The 27758-nt window shown below is 40.8% G+C and overlaps 2 gene segments (V, D, J or C); both read right to left on the bottom strand.

Annotated features, from left to right (window-relative positions):
* Positions 1-27758, bottom strand: part of LOC116591114 — a 373928-nt gene that overhangs the window by 218753 nt on the left and 127417 nt on the right.
* Positions 4559-5307, bottom strand: LOC116591112. The segment is given in 2 exon segments: positions 4559-4877; positions 5109-5307. Coding segments are annotated over 2 exon segments (363 nt in total).

The following is a 27758-nucleotide window of genomic DNA, read 5'->3' as shown; positions in this document are numbered from 1 at the left end:
CAGTGCAGCTCTTTCTGCCCATGGTCCTGACCCGTGCTTTAATAAAACCACCTTTTTGCACCAAAGATGTCTCGAGAATTCTTTCTTGACCATTGGCTTGGAGCCCTAACATCTTTCCTACATCAAACACAATATATACAATATCATTCTAGAACAGAGAGTCTACTAGGTGAGAGAAAGCCGTGCAGGCTAATGAAGACACACAAAGAGAGGAATCTTAAGGTTTGAATTAAGGGTATCGAGTTGGGAGACTATCCTGGAATACCTCGGTGAGGCCAATGTACTCACAACGGTCTTTGTAAATGGAAACATCAAGACAGAAAAGGAGATGTGGTGGAAGCAGAGGTCAAAACGACATGACTGCTGGGTTTGAAGACAGAAAACAACCATGAGCCGGGAGTGTGGCAGCCTCTGGAGGTCAGAATAGGCTCAAGGTTTCACCTCACCTCCTACACCCCATCCCAAGACTCCAGAAGGAATGCAGCCTTACCAATACCTTGATTTTAGCTCAGTGTAACTTCTGACTTTCAGGAGGTAAGATAATACATTTCTATTGTTTAAGCCACTAAATGTGTGGTTATTTGTTTCAGCAACAACAGGAAATGAACAAGTTATGAGTCTGAGGCTGCTGGTGGTCGTTTCTGCCATCAGCTGGCCAGATTACTTCTGAATAAAGCCAAAATAAAGAAGAGCCTTGTGAGAGGCAAGTTCTGGGTAATATCATTTGAGTACTTGGATCCAGACTTCTTGAAGCCTGGATTTTTAAATTTTTTTAGTCAACAATTTTTTTGTTTTTTGCTTCCACTTCTTTGACTGGACTCTTTCTTACTTGTATACAGCTTTATGTACAAATATTTTTCTTTACTGTCTCAATTTTACGTAGAATAGTCCTGGTTTGGTAACAATATATGAATGTTCACTGATTGAGTAAACTAAAGTATATCCCAAAGATGTAAAATTTTATAGCCATGGGAAATTACTGATTGAGTAAACTAAAGTATATCCCAAAGATGTAAAATTTTATAGCCACGGGAACTTGTGCAATGGAAGAACTGTTTATTTATGTGGGAAAGTATTTAGAATATAATAGTTTTTCACTAGAGGAAAAAGTGTGGAACAGAACATTCATAGGAACACCCAACAGTTCAAAAAAGTTACAAAAAAGTTTTCCTATAATAATTTGGAAAGGTTAAAAAAGTTTTTTTAACGACATTCTTCACTGAATGACACAACATGGCACTTGGAACACTTATTAACACCTGTGCTAAAAACTGTGTTTTAAACTTAAAAAGCTATTGAAAAATACCTTGAAGTTTAAAATATTGAAAATTTCCAAGCAAAATAATTATAAACTAGTATTAAGGCACAAAGTCTGTATGTAGAAACACAATCATGATAATTATGATAATACTGTTAATTCTACTTTCAACTTCACTAACAAAGATAAATGAAATCAAGCAGTATTCAATTATAACCTGGAAAAAGTGAGAGCCAGTTTTAAGTGTATGCACATTATAGCACTGTTATTGTGCATTCTTTTTTTCTCATCATCTATCTATGTGTCTATCAAATTAGTAAGACTGAGAGGCTGTAGCATTTGCTATTCTCTGGGGAGGCAGAGGCTTCAGTGATTAATGAGCCATACATACAGTGTGTGTGATTCTAGGCAAGTTAGCCTCTTTGGAGTTTAATTTCTTCATACAAAATAGGGTTATCAGTATTACCTACAACATAGCTTTGTTGAAACTACTAAGTGAAACAATTCATATTCTGTACCTATGGGGTGCAGGCATGTGGGATAGGGCACATAGACATGTGCAGTAAATATCAGCTACTACTACTACTATTATTATTATTAATACAATATTGTCAACTACTATTCAATATTGATCGTAATATTACTATTACTAATAATAGTAATTATACCATAGTCTCTGTTTCCTCTGAGTTAGCCCAGAATCAACTTTTATTTTATCCTGTTTAATGAGGAAAATGCATCAATTAATTAACCTCATTTAAAAAAAGTAAAAAAAATCATATCTGTGAATTAAGTAATGTTGTAGGTACTGTTGCTATCGAAATGAATAAAACAGTCTCTGAAAACTAAAGCTTGCACTTCAGTGGGGGTACAGTAAAAAACACATGTAAGTCCCATAAAGTATTAGGTTTGCCCCTTTGGTGTGTATCCCTAGATGACAATTAATTAATTCAACCAAGAGGAGCTCTGTGAAGGCCCTAGCAGCAACGATGGAAAAAACTTTCAGCCACCTGAGTGGCTCAGTCAGTGAAGCACCTATCTTGGGCTCAGGTCATGATCCCAGGGTTCTGGGATCGAGCCCCATGTCAGGGTCCCTGCTCAGTGGAGAGTTTGCTTCTCCTTCGGCCCCTCATCCTGTTTGTGCTCTCTTTTTCTATCTCTGTCACTGTATGTCTCTCTTTCTCTCAAATAAATTAAAAAAAAAAAAAAAGAAGAAGCAAACTTTGATACGAAACTTAACAATTAGCCTGAATCTGTAAGTCTTGGTGACTACTTGGACCTAAGAGGGATATAGGAGAGGGTAACCTTGAACGGCCCAGTGTTATCTGACTTGTGTGAGACATAATTCTTTCACTGAGTTTCCAGGCGTGTGAGCCGGGGCTGGGTTGTGGTGTTCTGGGAGCTGAGGCTGGAAGGAATGTGATTACAGTGAGTGATCAGAGGGGATGGAATTTGGGGAGCATGGGAGACGTGTCTTGCCCTCAGGCTCCAGCATGTGAAACTAAAGGGGGGTGTTCCAGACAACTCCAAGTTGTTCGATGGGACTATGAGTGGGGCCCTGAGCTATGGGGTCTTGGCCTAAAGCAGCCAGTAGAGAAGATCTCAAAGAAGACTGTGAAGAAGGCACAAGGAATCCCAAAGCTCCTCTGCATGTCACCAGCACTGGCTCTGGTTTCAGTCTCGGCACTGAGTTCTGCATGCTAGTACTGATAACTCACGGGTGACAAGGTATTCTTGTGAATACTTGCTGTTAGTTGTTATTTAGCAATCTGGCTTTGGTTCCCCTTGGCATCTCCTAGCTCTAGTAACTTCCACCACTCCTTCTAAACACTCCTCCATCCTTAGCTCCAGACCCACTCAGCAGACTAAGTGTTTCAGCCACAGAATATCTTATCCAAGTCTCTCCCACTCACTCAAGGTGGGCAGATGGAATTAAATACTCTGCAAGGGTCTTAACAATAAACACTATGTACTAAGGGAATTATGGACTTAAAAAGAAATGCTGGAATTACTTTTTCTATCTGACTGTTTTTTTTTTTCTTTTCTTTCTTTCTTTCTTTTTTTTTTTTTTTTAAAGATTTTATTTATTCATTTGACAGAGAAAGAGAGATCGCAAGTAGGCAGAAAGGCAGGCAGAGAGGGGGGAAGCAGGCTCCCTGCTGAGCACAGAGCACAAGGCAGGGCTCCATCCCAAGACCCTGAGACCATGGCCTGAGCTGAAGGCAGAGGCCTAATCCACGGAGCTACACAGGTGCCCTGATTTTTGTTTTTGTTTTTGTTTTTTTTTTTCTTTTGCATAAGCAAGATGGACTTCTCTCAAGGTCCAGACACACCCCACATCTCAGGGCATTCGGGGTGGTGATTCTGGTGATTTGGGATTTGGTTCTTCTAAATGGTCCACTTCCTCCCAAGTTGCCTCATTAGAAGAAGAGATAGCATTACTAGAATTTTGCCTTTTTCCCCCCTTTTTTAAGCATTTGCTGATGAGTGTTAACAGCATGTGAAATTCTATTTGACAATTGTTTGTTTTCCTCATTTTCTTAGGTTGGACCAGTGGTGCATTAAAGATGTTTAAGAAATACAGGGTAAAATTAGACTCAAGTCAGGGAGAATGGCTGATAGAGCAGTTGGGAAACAATGAGATAGACATGATGGTTTTTGTTTTTTTTTTTTTTTTCAGTTTTGTAATTAGAAAGGAATAATGTGTTACACATCAAAAAAATCAGATATCCTAGGATAGGAGGTGGAGGGTGGAGAAATTCTCCAGACTCAGTGGCGGCAGGTTTTTATTGTGTGCCTGAATCCTGAGAGAGGCAGAGGAGGAAAAATAATGGAAAAAAAAAGATTCGTGGGGAAATTTAATTTTGGATATGCTGCCTTTGGTATGATCAGATGTTCAGATGAATAGCAAAATGAGTAACATACACTGTGAAAAGGTTAAGGCACGATTCTAGAATGTAGCTTTGGTTCTAGCTATGAGAATCACTGAATTGAATGTCTGACCTGGTCTGTATAACACATGGGGCCATCAGGGTTAAATGAAACAAATGCACGTGAGGGTACTCTGCGAACATGTAACACATTGTGTACATTCATTATTTCCATTACTATTTTGAGAACTAGGACTTACAGACATCCTTTCTGTGTTTCCTTCAGTCCTATAGAACAGTATTTTTTTCTCCAGAGAAGTCAATGATTTCCTCTCTGTGATCCTGGTACCCCACACACTCCCCCTATCCCCTGCCCCACCCCCACCTCCACACCTATGCTGAGGTCTGAGGTTTCTGTAAACCTCTTCCAACTGCTCATGTCACTGTGCCCCTAGTGATAGCACAGAAATACACTGCAGCATCCTCCAGCCGGGAGTCTGAGATCCTGAGACCAAAGGATTTTTTTGCTTTCTGGAAGTTCACAGAGAAGCGATCCTCTGTTGCATTCTCTTGATTATAAGATTCTTGGCGAATAATGAAACTCATCTCCCCACTGGGAGGCTGTTTGTACCAGAACAAATAATAATTAGTGTCACTAGTGTCATACGTGCAGTGCAGGGTCACAGTCTCTGTCTCCCGCACAGACGTGTCTGGTTGAGTCTGAGTGACCGTCTGGGCTGTGCTGGATCCTGTGGGAAAGAGGAGAGGGTATCTCACACCAGGCAGATAAGGCAGGCAGATGCACAGGCAGATTCCATCCCCCAGCCTTTTCTTGATCAAACTTCAGGCAATATCCATCAGCTTCTTTGCCCCCAATAGCCAGAATCAACGAGAGGTAAAATGCCTGTGTTTGTAATCTTTCTCCCTAATTCTCAGTCATGTTGTGTAATAGTAAAAGCAAAAGGCTGTGTCTTCCTTACCAAGATAGGTGAAAATCACGAGTGCCCACAGCAAACCAGGGCAAGCCATGTCAGCAGCTCTCTCCTGCAGGGTGAAAAAGGCTCCTGTTCTGATCTGAATCTTGAGTATCAGCTGTGCTCGGTGACCTCACTGTTCCATGACAGGAAGCAGTATGTCAGGTGGGTAGTTGGTTATGCCTTGCTCAAAGTTTGTCAAGGCTTTTTGTCTTTGGCTTCAGAGAATAAAAGTTTGGTTATAGTGCCACATGAAAAGAGAGGACAGAACTGTAACTTATTCTGAGATAAAAATCAAGAAGAGAAGAAGCTGCAAAACTTTTTTTGCCATGACCTAATCTAAGAGAGGTGGATGGGGTGGGTGGGGAAAAGACAGGCAAAGCTAATGGAATGACTTTGGCTTTCTCGGTCAGCTTGCTTTTTCTCTCTCTTTTCTTTTTTAAAGTCCTGAAGCCAATATCATAATGGTTTCTGGGATGCCATAACTCAGGTCTTGATTCCTCCAAACTTCCAAACAGTAATAAAGACAACAGCAATGCTCAGATGGTCTAGAGAAAACTGGAACCAGGATTTTGATAACTAACTGTTATTTGCTTGAAGACTTCTCCTCCTCTTCCTCTTTCTCTTCCTCCTTTTCTTCCTCCTCCTCCTCCTCCTCCTCCTCCTTCTTCTTTAAGAATACCTGGCTTAGGGGGCCACTCAGGGGCTCAGTCGGTTGAGCAGCTAACTCTTGGCTTCAGGTCATTATCTCAGAGTCCTGGGATGGAGCCCCACGTTGGGCCCCATGCTTAGTGGGAATCTGCTTGGGATTCTCGTTCTCCCTCTGCCCCTCCCAGCTGCATTCTTGTACATACTCTCTCTCTCCGTGAAATAAATAAATTCTTTAAAAAAAAAAAAAAAAGAATACCTCACTTAGGGAGTGTCAAGGAGCTCCACAACTCTCCAGTACTGGAGGCAAATGTTCCTGTAAGGATTTTTGTGTACATAGCTTGTGTGAGCGAAGAATTAGTACAGTTGATATACAACTTATTTGGGAGCACTCCATGTTGCACACCGGACAGTGTTTCACTGCCATGTCATTTTTCCTCATGCATGCATTCTCCTATGAGGAGGAAGTTGAACAAAAATGAAAACTCACGATGCAAGGAGCCCTTCATTTGCATTAATTTTCACTTCCTACTGAGTTTCTGTCATCCAATCTTAGAAAAGGCCATCTCTGTGGTCCAACTTTATGCAAACCTTTCCTCAGCATTAAAGAAGGGAGAAAAAAAGAGAAGGCAAAAGCTGTCCTGCTGTCTAGGGAATGGTAGCCTCAATTCCCCCAACCTGTTTATTATAATTTCCACTTGGGAAATGTGGTAAACAGAAGGCATTTGACCACAGACACCACTCTTGACCTCAGAAAATTTTTTTTAAAGGTTTTATTTATTTATTTGAGAGAGAGAGAGAACATGGGTGGGGAGTGGGCAGAGGAAGAATGAGCAGACTCCCCACTGAGTGGGCAGCCTGATGCAGGGATGGATCCTAGGCCCCTGGAATCATGACCCAAGCTGAAGGCAGACATGTAACAGACTGAGCCACCCAGGTGCCCCCAGAAAACTTCTTACAGTACAGCCTGGTAAATTGCTGTAGATGGCCCCTTTCTTCTTCCTATTTGTTTAGCGATTAAATTTCTGCCATGCCTACCATTTTCTGGTCAGAGTCCCACAACATTGGTAAAATGTGATATATTTTACAATTTCTCCCTTCTTCTCTTCAGCCTTTTTAGAAAACTCTAGATGATGGACTGTCTTTTTTCTCCATGTCAGTCCCCTTGAAGCTATGAACTCACAAATGAGGATCTCAGGAGGGAATGTTTTTACCTCTTACCCCCATTATTGTGCACATAATGATGTTTGGGGATCCCAAACCAGAGGGCCTCTCTTGCTGTATTTTAGATCTTTTTCTGCTTCTCTGAGCCCCACAATAAGAATTTTAGTATTTTCTATCCTTATCCAGTCAGTCCCTAGCTGCCACAGCTGATCTGACTGTTGAACTCTGAGGATTGAACAAGATAATGCATAAGCAAAAGCTTTCAAGTGGGCAAATATGGGGCTGGGGAGAAAGCTGCCTTTTCCTTTCTCCTCCTTCTCCTTTTTTTTTTTTTTTTAATAGGTATTATGTCCAGATGATCCTTGTTTTTATTTTGGGGGTTTTTGTTTGTTTGAAATAAGAACAATGATTTGGTAGAGTCATTCAGGAAATCCATAGAAAATGGTGAGCAAAGAGGAGTATAGAATATTAAACAGAAAGGAAGGGCAAAAAGAATAGGAGAAGAGGTTAAAAAACAAAAAGGAGTGCCCCACCTGGGCAGTCTGAGAAGGTCTACTGTGCTCCCTTGGGATATCAACAGGATCTGGCAACTGCTGTCATTTCTCCCAAGAGTTAGCTAGTGAGACTATATGAGAGTCAGCTAGTTAGACTCTAAAGAGTAAGAACTAGAAGAAAATATGTGGACATCACATGACTACTCCCATGTTGTCACGGGGTAACTTACAGAGGCAGAAACTAAGGCACATAAACAATTAATGGCCCAAGTGGGAGAAGCTGCTCTAGACGTCAAGATATTCCCTCTTGCTTGGGTGGATCTTGACTGAAGAACAATGAGGGTCTCAGCCCCAATCACCTTCAACATCTCGTGTTTAGTGTTCTCATGATCTCATTTACTTATTTAAAAATACAGTGAACAAAAAGCTTGTAAAAAAATTTTTTTATACGTTGATGTGTATCAATTATATTCATTTACAATTTTCTTTTGTCAGAGATGGTGATGGGGACTGTTTACTAGCTCCCAAGTGGTGGCCCCAGTGCAGGGATAAGGCCCAGGGCACTTGAGTGTTCTCTGAGGACCATGGGCTTCCTTCAGCACAAAGATGGCTGAGTCTCTCGAGTGGGCAGTCTGGATATGCAGGGAGTGGTGGAGCTGGGGCTAATATGGGAGGAGGCTGCTAATCATCCCTTGCGCCCCAAAGCCTTGTTTAACCAGAACAAAAACCAAGGTACCAGATTTATTATAGATGCTCTCCATACTATACCCCTGGATTTAAAATACTATGCAAGTAATTATAGTAAAGATTAAAATTCTTTCCTTCTTGAATGGTCCATTTTAGGAAGGACTTTTTTTTTTTTTTTTCATTTGACGGTCAATTTTCTTAAAAAGGAAATGTTGAAGAGTGGATTGCAAAAATTCATTTGTTCCTTGAGTCCCTTCTATGAAAGACAGAGGCTAGTTCTTGAAAACTTCTGGGTCCTCTGGCTTCCTGATGACATAAGTTCTCCCAGCACACATCCCATCTGAAGCCACTAGATCATAAATATTGCTTCTAGAAGTTCATTTATGTTTTGGCCTTCGTAAGCCCATAGAGGATTTGATTCCAGAATGTGGACATCTGACTTAGATTCTTCAGATAAAGATGTGTTTGTTCCAGTTTTTTGGTATGTATGAGGAACTTAGATGCTGGAACATGAGACAGGTTTTTGTAAAAAACTGTTATCAACGAATGCATGCAGTGCCCTCTTTAGGCCAAAGTAGTAATAATTGACACAATTAGTATAATTTATTTCTCTACACAGAAAAGAACTTGGTTTGTTTAGTCAAGAAATTTGTTCTTTATATAAATTTCAGAATTCTGTTTATACTCAACAAAGAGAACTTGAAAAGAAATTCAAAAAATGCAAGAAATTCAAGAGCGTAAAGTGTTTATGGATCAGTAAGGAGGCTAGATGGACTGGAATAGAGTGATGTTTGGGGATGAAGTAAGAATGAGGTTTAACTAGTAGAGGGTGAACAGACACAGGGAAAGGGATAATGACAGGAGAGTGTAGATTTGGTACGTAAAGTTTTCCTGCACTGAAAAGACATGATCACACATCTGCAGAGACTGGAGTTTCATGAATGTGATCTGCTTCACCATCTTTTGAAAAAATAAGGTGACATCTTCTATGTTTCTAATTAATTGCTCAAGTACCCACCTGCTGTTATTAGCAATCAGCCCAGGAAAATTTGCTTTGAACTCTCTTCTGTTCTTTCTCTATTAAATTTTCAAAGAATATGTTAATTTTGTCTTCCCCAAAACAGAGCCTGAAGCAAGGACTTGGGTGACGGTAGTTTGTTTAGGAAGAGATCTGAGGAAGCAGGAGTGAGAAAATTGATAGCATGAGATTGGGGGCTTGATTCTGCCAGGTTCTCCCGGCAAGCACATAGGATGCCTCTCAGAGACTGTCTGCTGGAGGGCAGGAAGCTAGGGCATGCAGGTCCTCTCTCCCCACTGGTTGAGCCTTGCCAGCACAAGTGGTAATTCTCCTCTACTTCTGGGCTATGTTTCCCTGTGGCCCGAGTGAACTCCTGAGAAGTCAGAAGAGGCTCTGGGGTAGGAAATTTAAAAAGTACATAGTGCAGGTGTCATGTTGGGTGTTATTAACCAGAGAAGGAGCCCGAGTGTCCATAGAATGATCTACATACCTACTGATAAAATCAGAGCTGGGCATTTGCATGTGAGCACAAAACACATGACATCTTTGTTACAATATTCTCTTTGCTCTACTCATGTGGGGGCCTGCCCTGTATTATTTTCACTGTGTCACTGAGTCTTCAAGGTCATGGCTGGCTGAAATTCATCTAAAACACTCAATAGAGGGGGGTTGCACCACAGGACGTCCAGGCCCCACTTCTTTAACTGGTACCAAGGTTATCTTCCTTGATGGTCTCTTCCCTCCACCACCACATTCTCTAGATATCCTGCCATTGGATAGCACTTTAGTGGACCTAGATTGCTGGCCTGACAGGGTAACCCATAAAGTGTACCTAGATTGCTGGTTGGATAGGGTGACCCAAACCTTCATTGCAGAGGTGTCTCAGTTCTTCATCACTTTGTCCTTTTCAGGCCACAACTGCCACCTGCTGTTTTTATTGAGCATGAAGTACCCACAGTGAAACTCTTAGAGTCCCTCCTTGCCCTCACTGTATAGTAACAACCTGATGTTTCATGATAATAAGAGTCAACTACCCCTCCTTTCTTTGCCTTCTGGACCATTGGCATGAGGAGTTCAAAGTGGCCTTGGTAGCAGCCACAGCTGCACGTTCAGTGGAACCCTCACTGAAGCTTCTGGGAGAAGCCTTCTTCCCCTGGGTCCTGGGAACCTTAATCCAGCAGAGCCTAGGGCTGTGGGAAAGCAAAACACAAATTCTGGAAATGAGTACAGGCTGTGATAGTAGAAGAGTCTGGTATATTTCCATTCCTTCATTTCTAAGTTTTTGTATTTTAACCAAGGTGCCAGTCACCTTATCAGTCACCAGTTTAATGAATATTATTGCTTCTGGGACTATAGCATTCCAACCACTAAGGATGATGCCGTTGAGCTGGCTTCTTAACTGAGCCTTTAACAGGCCATTCTATCATCCTCTAAGTTGTCTGACCTGGGTACCATGGGTCTAGGTCTTCTTTTAGGTTCATGATAGGACCAGTGGACCCCTTCCCTGGTTATGCTTTCAACTGTTACACTCTTTGTGTTCTTTTTTTTTTCTTTTTTATTTATTTACTTGAAACAGAGAAAGTGAGCACAAGCAGAATACAGGGCAGAGGGCAGACTCCATGCTGAGCAGGGAACTGGATGCAGGGCTCGATCCCAGCACTCCAGGATCATGACTGGAGCCAAAGGCAGATGCTTAACTGACTGAGCCACCCAGGCACCCCTACCCTTCATGTTCTAGAATAGGTATCTTGTTCAGAGAGATTCAGTTTTGGACATAAATGGCAATTAAAAAAAAAACACCAACTAGCAAAATGGAAAAACTTAAGAATTTTGGAGGTACGAGCTCCCAGACAAATAACAAAGATTTGCTGGACAGAAAACATGCTTAGGAAGTCTGATCTGTTACATATACCATACAAAGTGATGAGGGTTACATGTGACGGAATGTATGACGATAACTGGAAAGCAGTACCCATATTGTTATTTCTACCGTTGTTTTAAGGATCATAGTTTGCAGACATCCATCTCTTTGTGTTTCTTCTATTCAGAAAGAAAGAGGTTTTATTTCAAAAGGAGTCAATGATTTTCTATGTTCCTAGTACCCTAGCCACCACCCACCACTCCCCCAACCTCCACACCTCCACTGAGGTCTGAGGTTTCTGTAAGCCTCTCCCCGTGGCTCATGTCACTGTGCTACCAGTGAAAGCACAGAAATACGTCGCAGCATCCTGCAGCCGGGAGTCTGAGATCCTGAGACCAAAGGATTTTTGTGCTTTCTGGAAGTTCACAGAGAAGCGATCCTCTGTTGCATTCTTTTGATTATAAGATTCTTGGCGAATAATGAAACTCATCTCCCCACTGGGAGGCTGTTTGTACCAGAACAAATAATAATTAGTGTCACTAGTGTCAAACGTGCAGTGCAGGGTCACAGTCTCTGTCTCCCGCACAGACGTGTCTGGTTGAGTCTGAGTGACCGTCTGGGCTGTGCTGGATCCTGTGGGAAAGAGGAGAGGGTATCTCACACCAGGCAGATAAGGCAGGCAGACTCACAAGCTAGTCTCATCCCCCAGCCGCCTTTGATCCAAACCCCAGGCAGAACATATCTGCTTTCTGCTTCTCCATGGCTGGGCTCTGAGATGATGCAGTTCCAGCGCTAGGACTCTCTCCTTCCCAGTCCCATTAGGTAACACTACACAAAAGATCTACACCTTCCTTACCAAGCCAGGTGGACACCACGGCTGCCCACAGCAGGCTGACAAGCGGCATGCTGACAGCGCTCCCCTGGAGGGTGAAGAGGGGTCTCATGCTCTGATCTGGGCCCTCCTCTGCACTGGGTGGCACTTCTGCTTCAGAGCCGGAAATGATCTGACAGGTGGGTGCCTGATTTTATCTTACTGAGGAAAGTTTGCTTTTTTTTTTTTTTTTTTTAAAGTTTTACTTTTTTGGTCTCCCTTTCAGAAAATAGGCTTTTGGTTATATGATTTCAAGTGAAAATGTAAAATGTTTCCTGAGTTCTTCTATTCTGGGATGAAATAAAGGAGAATGGAGCCAGCAAATTTATTTCTGATATGCCCCATTCTTGGGGAGGAGAGTCAGACCTGGGGTGATGGGCAGAAGTGGCAGGGTTTCCTTGACAACGATAGCAAACTCTGTAATTTTTCTTTCTTTTCTTCAAAAACAAAAATGACCGAGGGGCGCCTGGGTGGCTCAGTGGGTTGAGCCTCTGCCTTCAGTTCATGATCTCAGGGTCCTGATCTCAAAGGACCATGATCTCAGAGAGTCCTGCATCGGGCTCTCTGCTCGGCAGGGAGCCTACTTCCTCCTCTCTCTCTCTCTGCCTACTTGTGATCTCTCTCTGTCAAATAAATAAATAAAAATCTTTAAAAAAAACCAAAAATGACAGAACAAGTATGATAAATATGTACAATTAGTTATGAGTGGTGATTATACCTTTATTATACGAATGTATTCATTTTTTATATTTCTACAATTTATTCACAGAGAGAATGAGAAAAAGATCAATGTCTATAACTGGAAAAGAGCACTGACTAGACTCAGAAGCAGGACATGTCCTGTCTGAGTGTGCTCCTATTTTCCATGGATTCTTAAAAAAATAAGCCCTTGTTTGTGCTGCACCAGGAAACTCCACAAACACCATTGTAGGAGTTCTCGCAGCACTGAGTTGGCTTTCACAACTCATATAAAGAGTTGTCCTCCTCACTCTCATTCCATCTTGAGGAAATGTAGTGAAACAAAACAAAACAAAACAAAACAAAACATTTAAAACACTGAACTATGATCCCTTAGAATTTTGCTTTTTCAAAGGGAGTGACAGAGTTATTCATGTAGTTCCAGAGTTGGAGTGCCCAAGCCGGAGTATAAATGGGGTCCTGTGACAGAGGGGGCAGTGTATGAGGAGCACAGGTTCTCTGTGACACAGAAGTTAGTGGTCAAGTCTCTCCGCTCAGAGAGATGTGCAGGGAGTCAAGACATTGGGACCAGCCCTGAATGAGGCTGTGAAAATCTCTAGAGCCCTCAAACCTATTTTTTCTAGATCATCTCTATCCTTGCCCCTGATTTGAATTCCTGTACTTTGGTTTTGGATCCCTGAAAGGCAGGTCCAATACAAGGATTTGTGTATAAGCAGTTTATTTGCAGGTCATTCCAGGAAACATTGGTAGGAAGTGAATCAGGGAAGGAAAGAAGCCAGTACAGGGAGTTGTCAGTAAGACAATTATTACTATTGCCAGTTGGAGCTTAATCTAGCCGGTAACTCTGGAAGACAGCATAGCACACTCTTTGGAGTTATTCCAAGGGATCCATGAAGGACCTGGAGAATTAATCCGTATACTCGTTGTCCATCATTGAGTGAGGGCTGCTGCGGGGGCATTAACTCTCCAGCCCACCTGGCTAGCCTTGCACACACTGGCCACATCTGTTCCCATGACCAGAAAACAGTTCTCAGAGCTCCTGGGTTTCTCAGTATGTAGAGGTGATTGTCAAGAGGGATGTGAGGAGAACACCAATAGTATCTGTATACCCCATCCCTTGCACTGCTGAGATCCACTTAGGCTCTATGTTAAATCCACTCAGATCACCAGTTCTTTAAAAAAAAAAAAAAGATTAACAGGAGGATTAATGAGACAAATTATAATTGCAATAGTTGATTTCATGGCTGTAATTCATATTTAGTATCTCTCTCCATCTATCTTCTACGCCACTCATTCTTGATCCTCCCAAACTTTCGCTAATACATCTCTTGGTCTAAATTTCTTTCTTTCCTTTTTTAAAAATATTTATTTATTTATTTATTTGACAGAGTGAGAGATCATAAGTAGGCAGAGAGGCAGGCAGAGAGAGAGGGGGAAGCAGGTTCCCTGCTAAGCAGAGAGTCCGATGCAGGGCTTGATCTCAAAACCCTGGGATCATGACCTGAGCTGAAGGCAGAGGCTTAACCCACTGAGCCACCCAGGCGCCCCTTGGTCTAAATTTCTATCTCAGTGACATAACCAAAATCTTTATCCCTGAAGGGTCTAAGCCCCTCATTATTCTTCCTTTGTTAGGTCATAGTTGCTACAATCGCCTACTTATAGTAATCACTGCCACGAAAGCACTAAAAGTCATCCCAGTGAATCCCTTGAGATTTAGCCATATTTTCCCAGCTCCCATTAGGTAGCAACTACCCTGTATCCTCATGATGATCAAAACTGATTGCCGCTGCCAGAGTAGTAACTCCTTTCTTGGCCTTATGGTCTTCTGGCATGAAGACCTCCAAATGACCAAGTGGTATATAAAACTTTAGATGAGGTGAAAACTTCTCTGTGTTTCTCTGGTGGCAGTATCCTCCTTTCCTTTCCCTTCAAAGGGAAATAGGTCCTCTAGTCCAGAACGATGTGGGAACAGGAAGCATCAACATCCAAGTGTGTCACTGAAGGTGAGAGCTAGTGGGAGATAGTCCTACTTCTACCCCCTTGGCTCCCAGACCCATGTATTTGATCTAATAGGAACATAGCATCATAAAGAATAGCTCTCTAAGCTCTCAGAGCAATGTCCCTAACTGGGGATTTCCCTGACCTTTAAGTGATCATTCCAGTGTGGTTTGTGGATAATACTGTAGGACCATCAGTATCCCACATGTCCATTGTCACACCTCCCTGCTGTTAAGTAGATTTGTTGATGCAAAGGGATTTGAAATCCTATAATCATCATGATAATCAAGTAGCCCCCCTGAGCCCTCAGTTCATGCTGCTATGTGTGGCAGTGTGGCAGGAAAGCAAATCATGCCCAGGGTATGTATTAACCCTGGTAAGAAGAGAATTCTGCTACCTCCAGAGTGGAAGTGGTCCAGTGTAATCAATTTGGCAACCAGTGGCTGGCTCCCCGAGAGGCTATTATGTATTGAAAACTAAGTGTTGTGTCTGCTGTTGACAGGTTGGATATTTGGCAGCAAAAGAGCTAAAGCTGATGTAGTGAGAGAAAACCCATGCTTCTGGGCTCATAGTGAACTACTGTCACCTTGGTTAATCTGTTCACAAACCTGCTTAAGCATTGAAATAGACGAGAGACAGGCTGGTGACATTCTCTGGATGGATCCTCTTGTCCACGTGATTATTGGACACTTCCTTGTGGTGGATGCTTTGTGGTGGGTATTGATGTGAGACCTAGTGATCCAAACACTGTGCTCCTCAGTTCATGGTCACCCCAAGTGGAACTCGCCCTCCTCCCGTTCACCTGCTCAGGGTTCTGACCCTAGAGAAGAACAGATGCTGGGCACGTTCCAAAGACCTCTGGCTTATAACTTCTGGTTATACCCCCTTAGACTCTTCCCTAGCCAGCCAGTTGGACTTTTATCCTCTTTTCAGGAGGAACCAGATTTTCAATCACACTGTGCTATCTTTACACTCTGCCCTTTATAAACTTTATACCATTTTCCCTCAGCTTTTGGTACTTGATCTTCTAAGGCAATCTTTTCATAATGTCAAAATCTATTTTCTTTCACTACTGAATTTGATGGTCATGGCTTTTAAGATTTTGTATTTTCGGTATATTTGTAAAAGTCTACAAAAGAGCTCAAGGGCAAAAATTTTATTCTGTTCTCTCTTTGTTCTTTAGTTCTCTCTCCTTTCTGATATTGAGCCTCAGGATTTTGGACTAGTTTTAACAGAGGAAAGACTCACACTGAGAAACAAAATACATTAGATGGTATTTGAAAACAACACCTCTTTGCCCATGATCTTCAAATGAAATATTTGACATCAGGTTATTTAAAAGCCCCTCGTGTTTCCCTTTGCTCAAAGTTAGAGTCAGTGCCCTGGAGCCCTTGTGGAAGGGCGTGCAGGTCTGAGCAGGGTTTGCGTGCAGGACACAGGTGTCTGAACAGCACTGTGCTACTCGCTGCGCACAGGAACGTGGTTGAGTCTTGGAGGTGAGAATCGTTTACGTGCAAGGAAAAGTACTGATCCTCTCTGTTAAGACTGGCTCTGAATCTTCCACTGATCTTCTCCTTCTCATTTGATCGCATGTCTATCAGAATGTGGAGACTTTCCCCAGGATCCTGCCTCAACCATTGGAAAAAACCCAAAGTGTTTTCTCTGTAACTGCAGTTCACTGTGAAGCTCTTGCCTTCCTGAATTTTCAGGGCAGGAGGGCTCTGTTCCATTGGTGGTTGTCCATTTGACCCTGTTCAGAAGGAGTGAGAAGATTTTCATACATGAGAAACTGTTATTTTTATTTTTATTTTTAAGGGAATTCCCTTTATCTATTTTACATTCCTTAGAATAAACCCCAGAGGGATCCCTGGGGTGCCCGTAGATTTCATTCCCAGAGCTGCACCATATCCCGCCCTTGGCCCTTCCTCTCCCCCTCACTCACAGGTTAGCTGGACACACAGGAAGGTCAGTGACGCTCTCAGGGGCATCTCCATTCCTGCTTCTTCCTGGACTCTCTGAGGATTCAGTTTGGAGACCTGGAGCTGACCATGTTCCGTGGGACTGGTTCGCTGTTGTAGATTCTTCTGCTTCTTTTGGCTTGGAAGCTTGGCTGATCTTCATTCTGTTTTCACAACCAATCAAAATCTGACCTGTCATGTCAAACTCACTGTTGAATATCCTCCTTCCTGCTTCTCCCATCACACAGTTCTAATTCCCAGCCAGTCCCTTCTGCCCATGGAAGCACTGCCCCCATGTGGTCTCAACTTTTTTTTATTAAACTGTTTTCCAGTTTTTCCACAATACGATGTAACTCGTTCTGGTAGATCAAAGGAAGATAGACCATATGGAGAGGGAAAAAGCAAACAAAAAAGGAAGACAACAAAACATAGTGCCGAAATGCTCTTCAGGGGTGACTGTCGGAATATTCTTCGTGCCTGGGACTCTCTTCCTCTCACTTCCCACCTTTAATGGAAATCTATGAAGTTCTTTGCCTGGATGACGCCTGACTATATTCTGAGGGGCATAAATCAAAAGTTGAGAAAAGTTCTGATCCTTTCCCTTAGTTGGTTAGTGTCTGCCATGGCTTTGTTATGTCTTTCAATCTGAACAGGTTTTAATTAGCTGAAAAAGTTAGACCATTTCCAAATTCCCTCTGAAAATATAAAGAAAAGAAATATAATATCTTTTCTTGTAATATGTTCTCAGATGTGAGAAAGCAGTCTGGTATCTGGCTCATGCTGAAAATGCTCCTGTGTGTCCAGCTAACCTGAGTGAGGCGGAGGGGAACAGCCAAGCGAGGGGTATGATGTAGCTCTGGAAATGAAATCTACAGGGAAGCCAGGTGTCCCTCTGGGGTTTATTCCAAGGAACGTAAAATAATTAAGGAAAATTATTTTCATTTTTAAAGATTTTATTCATTCGTTTCAGGAAGAGAGATAGCATGAACAGGGGGAGGGGTGGAGGTAGAGGGAGAAGCAGACTCCCCACTGAGCAGGGAACCTGACTTGGGGCTTGGTCCTAGGACCCTGAGATCATGACCTGAATCAAAGGCAGACATTTAACTGACTGAGCCACCCAGGTGCTTAATAAGGAAAATTCTTTTTAAAAACGTGCTTTTTAAAAAAAATGTGCTTTTGCAAAAATCTGCGTATTTCTTGTATTTTGATGGACATCTGTGCAAATTCCAGTAATTTCTCCTATTAGTTTTTACATATTAGTTATCTGAAACCCTGTTTTCTGGTTTCCTATATTTACAGAAAGGATTAGGAACTGAAGAAAGAGATTAAGGAAGAAAGTTCTCTTCTTTTCTTTGCATCCAGTCCTCACTCTGACGATTCTGTGCATCTACCACTTAACCAGATTTCCTCGGCTTTATTCCTTGGACAAAGCATTGGCCTGGGCACACCTACCCTCATCCTTCTCTCCTTCACTTCTTGCTGTGGGCCTGAGATAAGTGGCTGAGAGTTGGTGATGAGTAAAGAGCTGTGATCTTCTCTGATGTTAATTGTGGATATTGGTCTTCCATTCTTCATGTATGAAATTATGTACAATTGAGAGACTGCTTCTTTCAATATTTTTCCTGAAGAGCAGTGCAGTTGTAACTCAGATTGGAGTTAGCTCCCTCTCAGAGAGGCAGAGTCAAAAATTAACTGTGCTCTACCTTCCCCTGTCTTCCGATTTCTGGAACCAACTCTGGAAACACAGTAATGCTAGCCAAACTTCTGGGTGTATTTCTTGAAATTTTCTCTCTACTGATAAGGACACTTACCAGGGATGTTATCAAAGGTAGGAATTTAGTCTGGGAAGAATAGAAGGAATTGTTTCAGTTATTTGGAAGAAGTAACAATTATATGAGAGTTTCCCTTGGAATTTTTTTCTAGACACAAGAATGTGTCTAGTTCAAGGGGACTGACAATTTTCTAGAGAAATGATAGACAGGGGTTGTAGTAGGTCAGCTGTTGAGTGCCTGCTACCAGATGTCCATTCAACTTAACCCTGGAAGTATGTTTAATTAAATATTACAAAATAAAATATTCAAATTATACTGTTGGGGAGACTGGAAAAACACATAGAAAGTTCACTAACTCTAGGGGGCAGTGTGTGATAGCATCAGCACTTAATATAAGCAAAGTGCAAGAGGTAAGTATTAATAATAACTGGCATAAGAGCTAGGTAGCTTAATAACTGACATAAGAGCTTAACAACTGGCATAAGAGCTAGGAAAAAAAATCATATGAACATCTCCAATCTGCAGAAAAACTGTGTGACAAAGTACAACACATATTCATGTTAAAAACACTAACAAAATTATTAATGAATTCCTTAACATTAAAAAAAAAATGCACATGCCCAAACCAGCATCTACTTATCGGGAAATGCTAGGAACTTCCCTATGAGATTTAAGAGAAAGACAAAATCCGCTATCTTTATCACTATCTAACTTTGTGTTGGAGCTACTAAATAATGTGTTTTGCTCAGAGAAAAAGAATTAGAAACATAAGAATTGGAAAGAAAGAAGTAAAATATCACCTGCACACTTGCAGGTGAAATGATTATATACCAGAGTACCTAAAAGAGAAGAAAAAAACCACTATCAAAAGACAGGCTATAACATAAACAAAAACTTAAATACAGCATTTATACACAAAACCAAGAAACAGTTAAAAGAACATGTGGAAGAAAAGAGCATATCTTCTATTGCATAAAAGTAAAAAGAAAGAGAAAGGAAGGAAAATTCTTAAGTGCATAGTAAGAGGAGGCAGATAGGTCAACTAAATGGAATGGCAGGTCAATAAAGAGGCCCAACTGTATTTGAATATTTAGTACATGATGGACAGCATCTCAAATCAGTGTGTGTGTAGTGGTGGAAAGGATGACTTCTCTGTATGTTGTAAGAACTTGTATCTCTTCTAGATACTTCTACTAGGTTGTGATAGTGTCCCATTTTAGAGAAGTAGTCTTCAAACTGGGGTTCATGTACTCTCAGAGTTGTACAAAGACTTCCCATGGGTTATGTAGGCATAGATAATATCTAAAGGAATCTAGCTGTGTATATGATTTTCTTCAAACTGCTCTGCCCTAGAACATGTTTGAGATCCCAATGTCGTACTGCAGCTTTCCCATTTCCCTTTCCACTCGACCCTTCTCTTAAAAAAAAAAAAAAAAAAGTATACGTTTCAACCATGCCAAATCTTATTACTATGGTATATTACTCCAGAGTGCCAAAATCTCCAAAGTACCACACAAGTAGATAATTCGTTGTTTCTTCGGAGGGAGAATTCTTTAACAGGTAGGCAAGAACTATAATAAGACAGGGATATAGTTCAATTAGGCAACAACCTCAAGACAAGATTCATTGCATCTATCTCTCTATCTATATCTATCTATCTATCTATCTATCTATCTATCTATCAACTTAGAATTAGCATTTAGAAACTAATTGGTTTTTGCAGGGAAAAGAGAAACTTTTCCCTTTCTTCCTTTTTAGGTTTTTTGGTTGGTGTAATAATTACACTGACATAAGACAGATTAACAGAAGGAAAACATTTATTTGTACACAGAGGAGCTCAAAGATATATGAGTCTCAAAGAAGTGAACAAAGCCAGTTTTTCCATCTTTTATCCATAGAAATAATACATTTATCAAGAATTGACGAGACAAAGGGGTTTAGGTTTGAAGTAGTAAATTAGTAAAGAAGTAATAAGTTTTGTTTAGGCAGCCTTCTCAGCCTTAAATTCCCTATCTCCAGCAATAAGAATAGCTTTTACCCTCCAGGTTCAGGAAGTGTACCCCTTCACATGGGGAACTTATTTCCTGCTTTCAGGGGGAGAGAGGAGCTTCAGACTGTCCTTCTTGCACTGGCTGCTTCTTAAGTGACTTTAATTCAAAGTAATCAATATGCCATAATGCCATAATGACATAATTTGGGGTGGCCTGCCCCGACCCCCATTATTTTCACTGAAACCCAGCAGGTAGCATTATTATTTGAATTGAAAAATGAAATCAGACTTTTTTTTTCTGACAGGAAATAATTTTTGTGTGGCTGATTTGTTTGACAGCGTGGGGTATGAAGAAAAGAGAAAAGTTAAGGAAGACTCCAGGGTGTTTAGCTCTAATCACTAGGTACATTATACTGCTTTCTTTTTTCTTGTTTTGTGATGGGGAAGAGCAAGGGAAGGGCCTTTGGGAGGGAATCAGGCATTATGCTTTGGATATGTTAAATATTGGATGCCAATTAGACATCAGTATAGATGCTATACCGATAACAGTAGGTATGAGCCTGGCTTTTGACAGAAAGGGCTGGGTTGAAGACATAAATTTGTGAGTCATCAGTGGATAAGTCAGTGGTAGTTAAAGCCATATTTCTAGGTGAGATCATAGGGCAGGTAGAGCCATACTGTCACCCTCATAGGGTCTCCAGCTGGGCCTGAAAATTAGGTTAAAATAAACAGGTTAACAGAGGAAAAAGCATGTGGATTTTATTTAATAATGTGCACATGTACATGGAAGATTTTTGTGGGAAAAAGGGGACCAAGGAGCAGCCAGGCCTGAGCTCTTATATGCTGGATTGAACAAAGAGTAGCAACTACAGACAAAGAACTAGAACATATGGGTAGATAAGAGGGGAAGATAAGAATGATTTGACAAGGTCTGTCTGCACAGTTTCCAGCTCTGGTGTTGGGAGTGCTTCTTTTCTGGGATAGGGAGGGTGTCTTTCATAGAGGAGTCTCACCCCATGCTATTAGGAAGAAAAAGAAGTGTGTGTGGTGGGGGAGGGGCTTGTCAGAAAGCTCTTCTTGCTCCTGCTGTTTTCTAAGTGCCTTCAGCTCAAAATACCAATATGTCAAAGTGGCATATTTTTGGGTGGCATGTCTTGAGCCCCTTCAAGATTATTTAAAAAGAGGATGAATGTTGGGGTGCCTGGTCTGCTCAGGTGATTAGTCATCTGCCTTCGGCTCAGGTCATGATCTCAGGGTCTTGGGATCAAGCCCCCTGTTCAGCAGAAGTCTGCTTCTCTTCCGCCTCTATCCCTCACCCCACTCACGTTCTTGATCACTCTCTCAGATAAACAAACAAACAAACAAATAAACAAAATCTTGGGGAAAAAAAGACGATGAATATGGATAGGGAGTATATTTTAGAATTGAACGCTGAGACAATGCAATGTGTAGAGGTCAGCAAGAAGTGGGGAGGGCTGGAGAAGGAGACTGGGCAGCAGTGGTTTGTGAAGTGGAAGGCTAACTAGGAGAGCACAGAGTCCCAGAATTCGTGCAAAGATGGAGTTCAGGGAGAGTGTAACCCCAATGTCACGTTTTTCTGAGATTCAGTAAAATAGGGAATTGTAATGGATCATGGATTTGTTAATCAGAAACCCATTTGGGACCTTAGCAAGAGTAATTTCAGAGAAATGGGAGGAATGAAATCTGACAGGAGTGGGTTCAGTATACAGGGGGTAGAGTGTAGAGATAATAAATTTAGAAAACGTTTTAAGGGAGTTTTGTTATTAGAAAGGCAGGGAACAAAAAGGGTGTTAACTGTTTTTACCCATTGAACACCTAAGTCAGGTTCTAGGATGCTGTCCTAATGAAAAGATGAAAAGTTTAAATTAAAATTTAGATTTAGGGGGGACCCAGCTGGCTTAGTCCATGGAGCATGCAACTCTTGATCTCAGGGTTGTGAGTTTGATCCCCACATTGGGTGGAGAGATTGCTTATGAATGAATGAATGAATGAATGAATGAATGAATGAATGAATAAAATTTAGATTTAAGATGGTTACCATAATGCTATTTTAAGTGATTTAAAATTAGAAATAAAGAACCAAAATATCCCCAAACAAGAAAATTATAAAGTTAAGTGTGGCATGCCTATGGTGTAGAGTAGTAGATCATCAATCAGCTTAAACTATGAATGCAAGGTATTAAAGGACAAAAATGAGGCTGCTAATAAAAGAACATAAAATTGTTCCTACCATATGATGTAATAATGCGCAAAAAAGTGAAAGAGAAACAAGTAAAAATGAGCGCTTATTTCTGTGGCAGAGCTATGAATGTTTTCAGTATTCTTCCAAATTTTTCCAGCCAGAAATTTGTAAACATACTTAGGATTAACATGACTCATATTCAGTATAATGAAGATAAGTGGATGATTATCTGCCTTTATATAATTCTAATTATTTTGGCTAGAAAATGCTTACATGCACCATGATTTCAGCTCATAAAATAGTGCAGAAGTTTCTCCCCCACTTTGGCTGTAATACTTATGGATCTTTTGGTTATAAATGACAGGATCTTGACTCATCTGGGTCATTCCCCAAAGACAGTATTTTGACTTTTACAGCTTCAGGTAGAACTGAATCTACAGACTCAGATGTTGCTCTCAGAAAACTGTCTTTCTTCATATCTCAGCATTGTCTTTCTCTGCCTCTTAGACTAAGATATGAATGATGCTCCCACATGTACAGTTAATAACTTACACAACTCACAAAAATATTGGGGGGGGGAATACGAAAGACACCGTAGTCCACTTAAAGAAATCTGTCTGCAAAACAGTTATACTAACTTATTTCTTGCATCTTTGTGTGTACCCTCTTTTCCACACTGGTTTCTAGTTTTGAGATGCTGTAAGCTTATTCTAATAACAAATCTTGAGTGTGACCTTTTGGACACATCTTCTCTGTGCATGGCCTGTGGCTCTTTCTCCTCTCTTTCCTCTGAATTGTCTTTGTTCTCTTCCACCATTCAAGATCCAAAATGAGTCTAGTCTAGCATCACCCAGCATTCTGCACCGAGAAAAATCTTCCCTTGACAGGAACAGAGGTTCCGGAGTGAGTGGGATTTTTCTAACTCTACTGCTTGCTTTTCCAGGGTAGATTGTAGATATTCATAAAAATAAATGGTGCAAACTTTGACGGAAAGCTTCTTTCATCCATCACTGAATATTATTATGGAAAGCCTGCCATTTGATAACATAGATTTCTTTTTCTCACTGTTGTCAGTTTCTAATTTTAAAGAATGCATTTCTCTCCTGAATGATGTGGAAATAAGATAGAATCACCAAAAAAACAGAACCACCATATCAGTTTTAGTGTAATGTTAATGTCTACTTTTAAAAGTGTTTACTTGATTCTCAAAAGCTGCACCAATTAGTAGAAAAACAGAGCTACAAGATCCCTAAAAACTTAGCATATTGCTGCTTAAAGAACCATTCTGTTTTATGTATACCAAACCATATTTTTCTAAGATTAAACCAAATTAGACACCAAACATGTTCATGTTCATAAAAGAAAGACACAGGGGGGCAAATTAGAATTTAACCCTAACATCTAAGGACTTCCTGCCTGTTTTATCCTTATGGCAATTTAATCCCCTGAACAGCAAGAAAGTAGATGGGAACATAGCTGAACCACATCAGTACAGGTTCAAAGGAGGGTAAAATCTCATGTGAATTCAGGAGTTATTTTCAATGAAAATCATGCAAGGGCTTTTGCAGCCAGACAAGGAAGAGAACAAAGTATAAAGTGAAGCAGAATGTAGCTATGTTTTATTTTTTTGGTCTGTATATCTGATTTAAAAGTTTGTTCTTTATGAGGTCAATGAATGGGGAGAGGTGGTTAATCTCCCCTTCCCACGAATGAAACTCAGGCTGGAAAGTGATCATAAAATGGAAACACATTTGGGAAAGTGTTTAGATTTTTTGTTTTCTCCAATATGGACTATTAGTTGCTGATTGAATTGCTCAGGGAAAAGAAAATTTATCTGTTCTTTGAATGGATTGTTATGGAAATCTAATATTTCCATACATTTAGAAATGTGCTTATAAATTAAATCTTTAATGTTACCTAACAGTTTAAGTGTAGATGAGCAGATCATTCTGAAAAACAATTTTAAGTTATTCCTTAATTTTGTTTGTGGTAAAGACAGATAATCTGATTTCTTTGTCTGAAAGGAAACCCGGTTCTGTGTAGTCTCTTGGACTAATAGTTGCCTCAAGCTAGCATTTCATATTATCTCACAGTACTACCCAATAAAAATTATCCTTTTTAGTAATATTAAAATCTTTTAATTTCCTAAACTTTTCTTGCTTATTATTTCTTGATTTTTCCATTAATAGGTTTACCCTACCTAGAATGCCCCTCATTTAAATTACTACATATGCTTCGAATACAAACTCCACTTCCAGTTTCCATGAATCTGGAAGTAATTTTTTTTATTGGTGGTGAATTTTACAAGTATTTTAGTTGTTTGGTTCTTTTATGGCATTTTCCCATTCAAAACTTAAAATTCTTAATTTTGCAAAAATCACATCATATGTAATTCTTTCTATAACATCACTGGAAAGTGGATATTCCACTTTTCTTTGAATATTTTCTGTAGTGAGACATATTTTATACTTCATAGTTTTCAACTTTGTTTTGAAAAAACTCTAGCTGAAATTTGTTTCCATATAAATTCTAACCATTGGCTATAAATATGCCTCTCCACACATGGGTCACCGTTTCATTCAGCTCTCATTAGGTGAATGCTTATTGGTAAGAAAAAAATTGCTGCTTATATCAAGTAAGATATTCTCATGTCTATTAGATAGTAAGCTGTGTATAGGCCTTATGCCTAAAATATTTTCTATTACCTAACAAAGTGCATAGAGAGAAGGAAACAGAAAAGCCTCAGCTATAAACATGAAAAACATTTTGTGCTGATTAGTAGCAGAAGTCAGTGGCCTTCTTGTGGGGTCACTGAAGGTGCCAGGGTCCTTGTGATCGTAGGGCAGAACTTGGTACCTGTGTCTATGTCCCACAGAGAGCCATGTTTCTCTTACTGTTTGGGGCTCTCACTCTTGCTTTCTGCTTGAGCTCCGGCATAAGGAAAGCTCAAAGAACAAGGTCTTTCCCAGCATTGTGTCTGGAAGATAAAAACCAATAGTCTTGTGTCACTGCCATTAAAAATAGGATCATCTCCCTCCTAGGTCCTTGTGGGCTGGGAATGCTGCTCCAGTTTCTGTTGGCTGTCTGCCCTGCTCAGAGAGAGAAGCAAACACAGAAGATGAGATATTTGCTCTTCACTTAATCATGATTCATTTCATTTCCTCAACTTTTCTGGAAACAAATGAGCAAAATTTACTTTTGAAGGGCTAAAATAAGACCTAAATAAATTAACTGACAGATTACATTTCTATATAGGAAAACACAATGTCCTAAAATGTCAAATGTCCCCATGTTCTGATTCCAATCAGAATTCCATTGTTTGAACCAGACAAAATGAATAAGATAGAACAAATATCCTGGAATTGTGAACTACATTTGAAAAAGATTAAAATGGGAATTTTCTTTTCTTTCTTTCTTTTTTTAAAGATTTTTTTATTTAGTTATTTTTAAAGATTTTATTTATTTATTTGACAGACAGAGATCACAAGTAGCAGAGAGGCAGGCAGAGAGAGAGGAGGAAGCAGGCTCCCTGCTGAGCAGAGAGCCCAATGCGGGGTTCGATTCCAGGACCCTGGGATCATGACCTGAGCTGAAGGCAGAGGCTTAACCCACTGAGCCACCCAGGCGCCCCAGGAATTTTCTTATTTATTACATAAAAACTTACTCCAAACAAAGCAACATGATCTAGGCACAGGATTAAACCAGTAAGCAGAACATGATAAAGTCCAAAAAAGATACTGGTTTGATGCAAGTATTTCAAGTCATGGCATAAAAACAGGAATCGGTTTTAATTTCTCCCTATATTTGCTAATGGTTTGCTTTATCAATCTTCTCTTTTCCACTAGGAAACTGGTTATCCTTCCTTCTCTCACTTATAACACCAGGTTGTATTTTTTTTTTTTTTTAAATTCTTCCTGCCATGGGCAGCCTGAATGTACAGAAATACTTCCCGAGTCTCCTTACCTCACAGTCGAGATGATGAGAATGATGGTCCTGGCTGCTTTCTGCCGTCTCTCAGGAAACTGTCCATTCCTGGAGGAGTCTGAACTTCTTTGGAAAAAATCATTTGAAGCATCTCCCCCCCGGGGTGGCACCCAAACCATGAAAGAACTTAAGTGGGATTACTTGTAAAGTATTTGCAGTTCAGAGCCACAAACTCCTCTTGTAAATATATCGGGTTGAGACTGAGTGATTCTCTGGGTGCTACTGCGTTCTGCAGAGGACATGACAATGAGCAAGTACAGGGCAGGTTGGATCTGTGAGTCACAGTTAGACGATCCTGAAAGACCATTTAGAACAACCCCATCTGAAGAAGATGGGCAGGACATCAGGAGAGCACCCAGCCTGGCTTCTGTTACTCCTTCTCCTTGGCCCCAAAGCATCTGGCACATGTTCCCTGAGGTCCATCTCCCCACCTTCAGCCCCGATGGTGGCTCAGTCTCTGCTGAAGAGGGAGCCACAAGTGCCCATGGCAGGCTGGGAGGCACAGGTGGGCAGGTCTGCCCCTGGCCATGAGCTCAGGGATGAATGCCTCAGGGTCCTTTTGTCCTTTTACCCTTGCATTTGCTGAACATGCTCTTCAATGCATATCACGGTGACTAGTGATGGCATGGGTCCTGGATGTGTGCTTTTAGGGTTATTATTGTTATTATTATTATTTTACCAGTGTGGTGTAAAAGAGATCCTCAGATATTGATAGAAAGGTCTTTGAGGCCAAAGTTAGTTATTGAGAGAGAGCAAAAAGGTATCTACTATTTCTTGAGCACACAGGACATGCCAGGCGCTTAACCCATGTGTTGAAGCTGTGTCTTATAACAGCTTATAAAATAATTATCTCTGATTTCAGGAAATAGAAATTCCAAAGGCTCAAGCTATTTGCCTACAATTAAATAGCTATTATATTGTTAGAACAGACCTTTCCAGGTCCAGTATCTCCTAATTACCACCTTAGAAAAAGCATAGGTGTGCCTGGCTGTGCCCTGACCTCCCCTCTCCTGTGCACTGGTGTTCTTGTACGTGACATTTTCCTTGTGCATCTCTCTCAGAGCACAGTGATACAGGTCAGTGTCCGCAGGCACCAGATTTCTGATGTACAAATGTGTTGCCCTTACTGCATGCTTTGAATAAAACCTTCCTATGGCAAAACTGGCCATCTCCTTTTCCAGAGCATCCCCACCCTCTGTAGTGATTATATCCCAGTGCCTGGCCTAGCTACTGTTGAAACCAGTAGAGATCAACAAGGTGTGGAGAAGAAGCACCATATTTACAAAAGAGGTCCATAGTCTTCTCCTCT

The sequence above is a fragment of the Mustela erminea genome, chromosome 5, assembly GCF_009829155.1.
Source record: "Mustela erminea isolate mMusErm1 chromosome 5, mMusErm1.Pri, whole genome shotgun sequence".
Classification (NCBI taxonomy): domain Eukaryota; kingdom Metazoa; phylum Chordata; class Mammalia; order Carnivora; family Mustelidae; genus Mustela; species Mustela erminea.
Note: the sequence above shows the minus strand (reverse complement) of the source record. Positions and strands in the feature narration are given on the sequence as shown.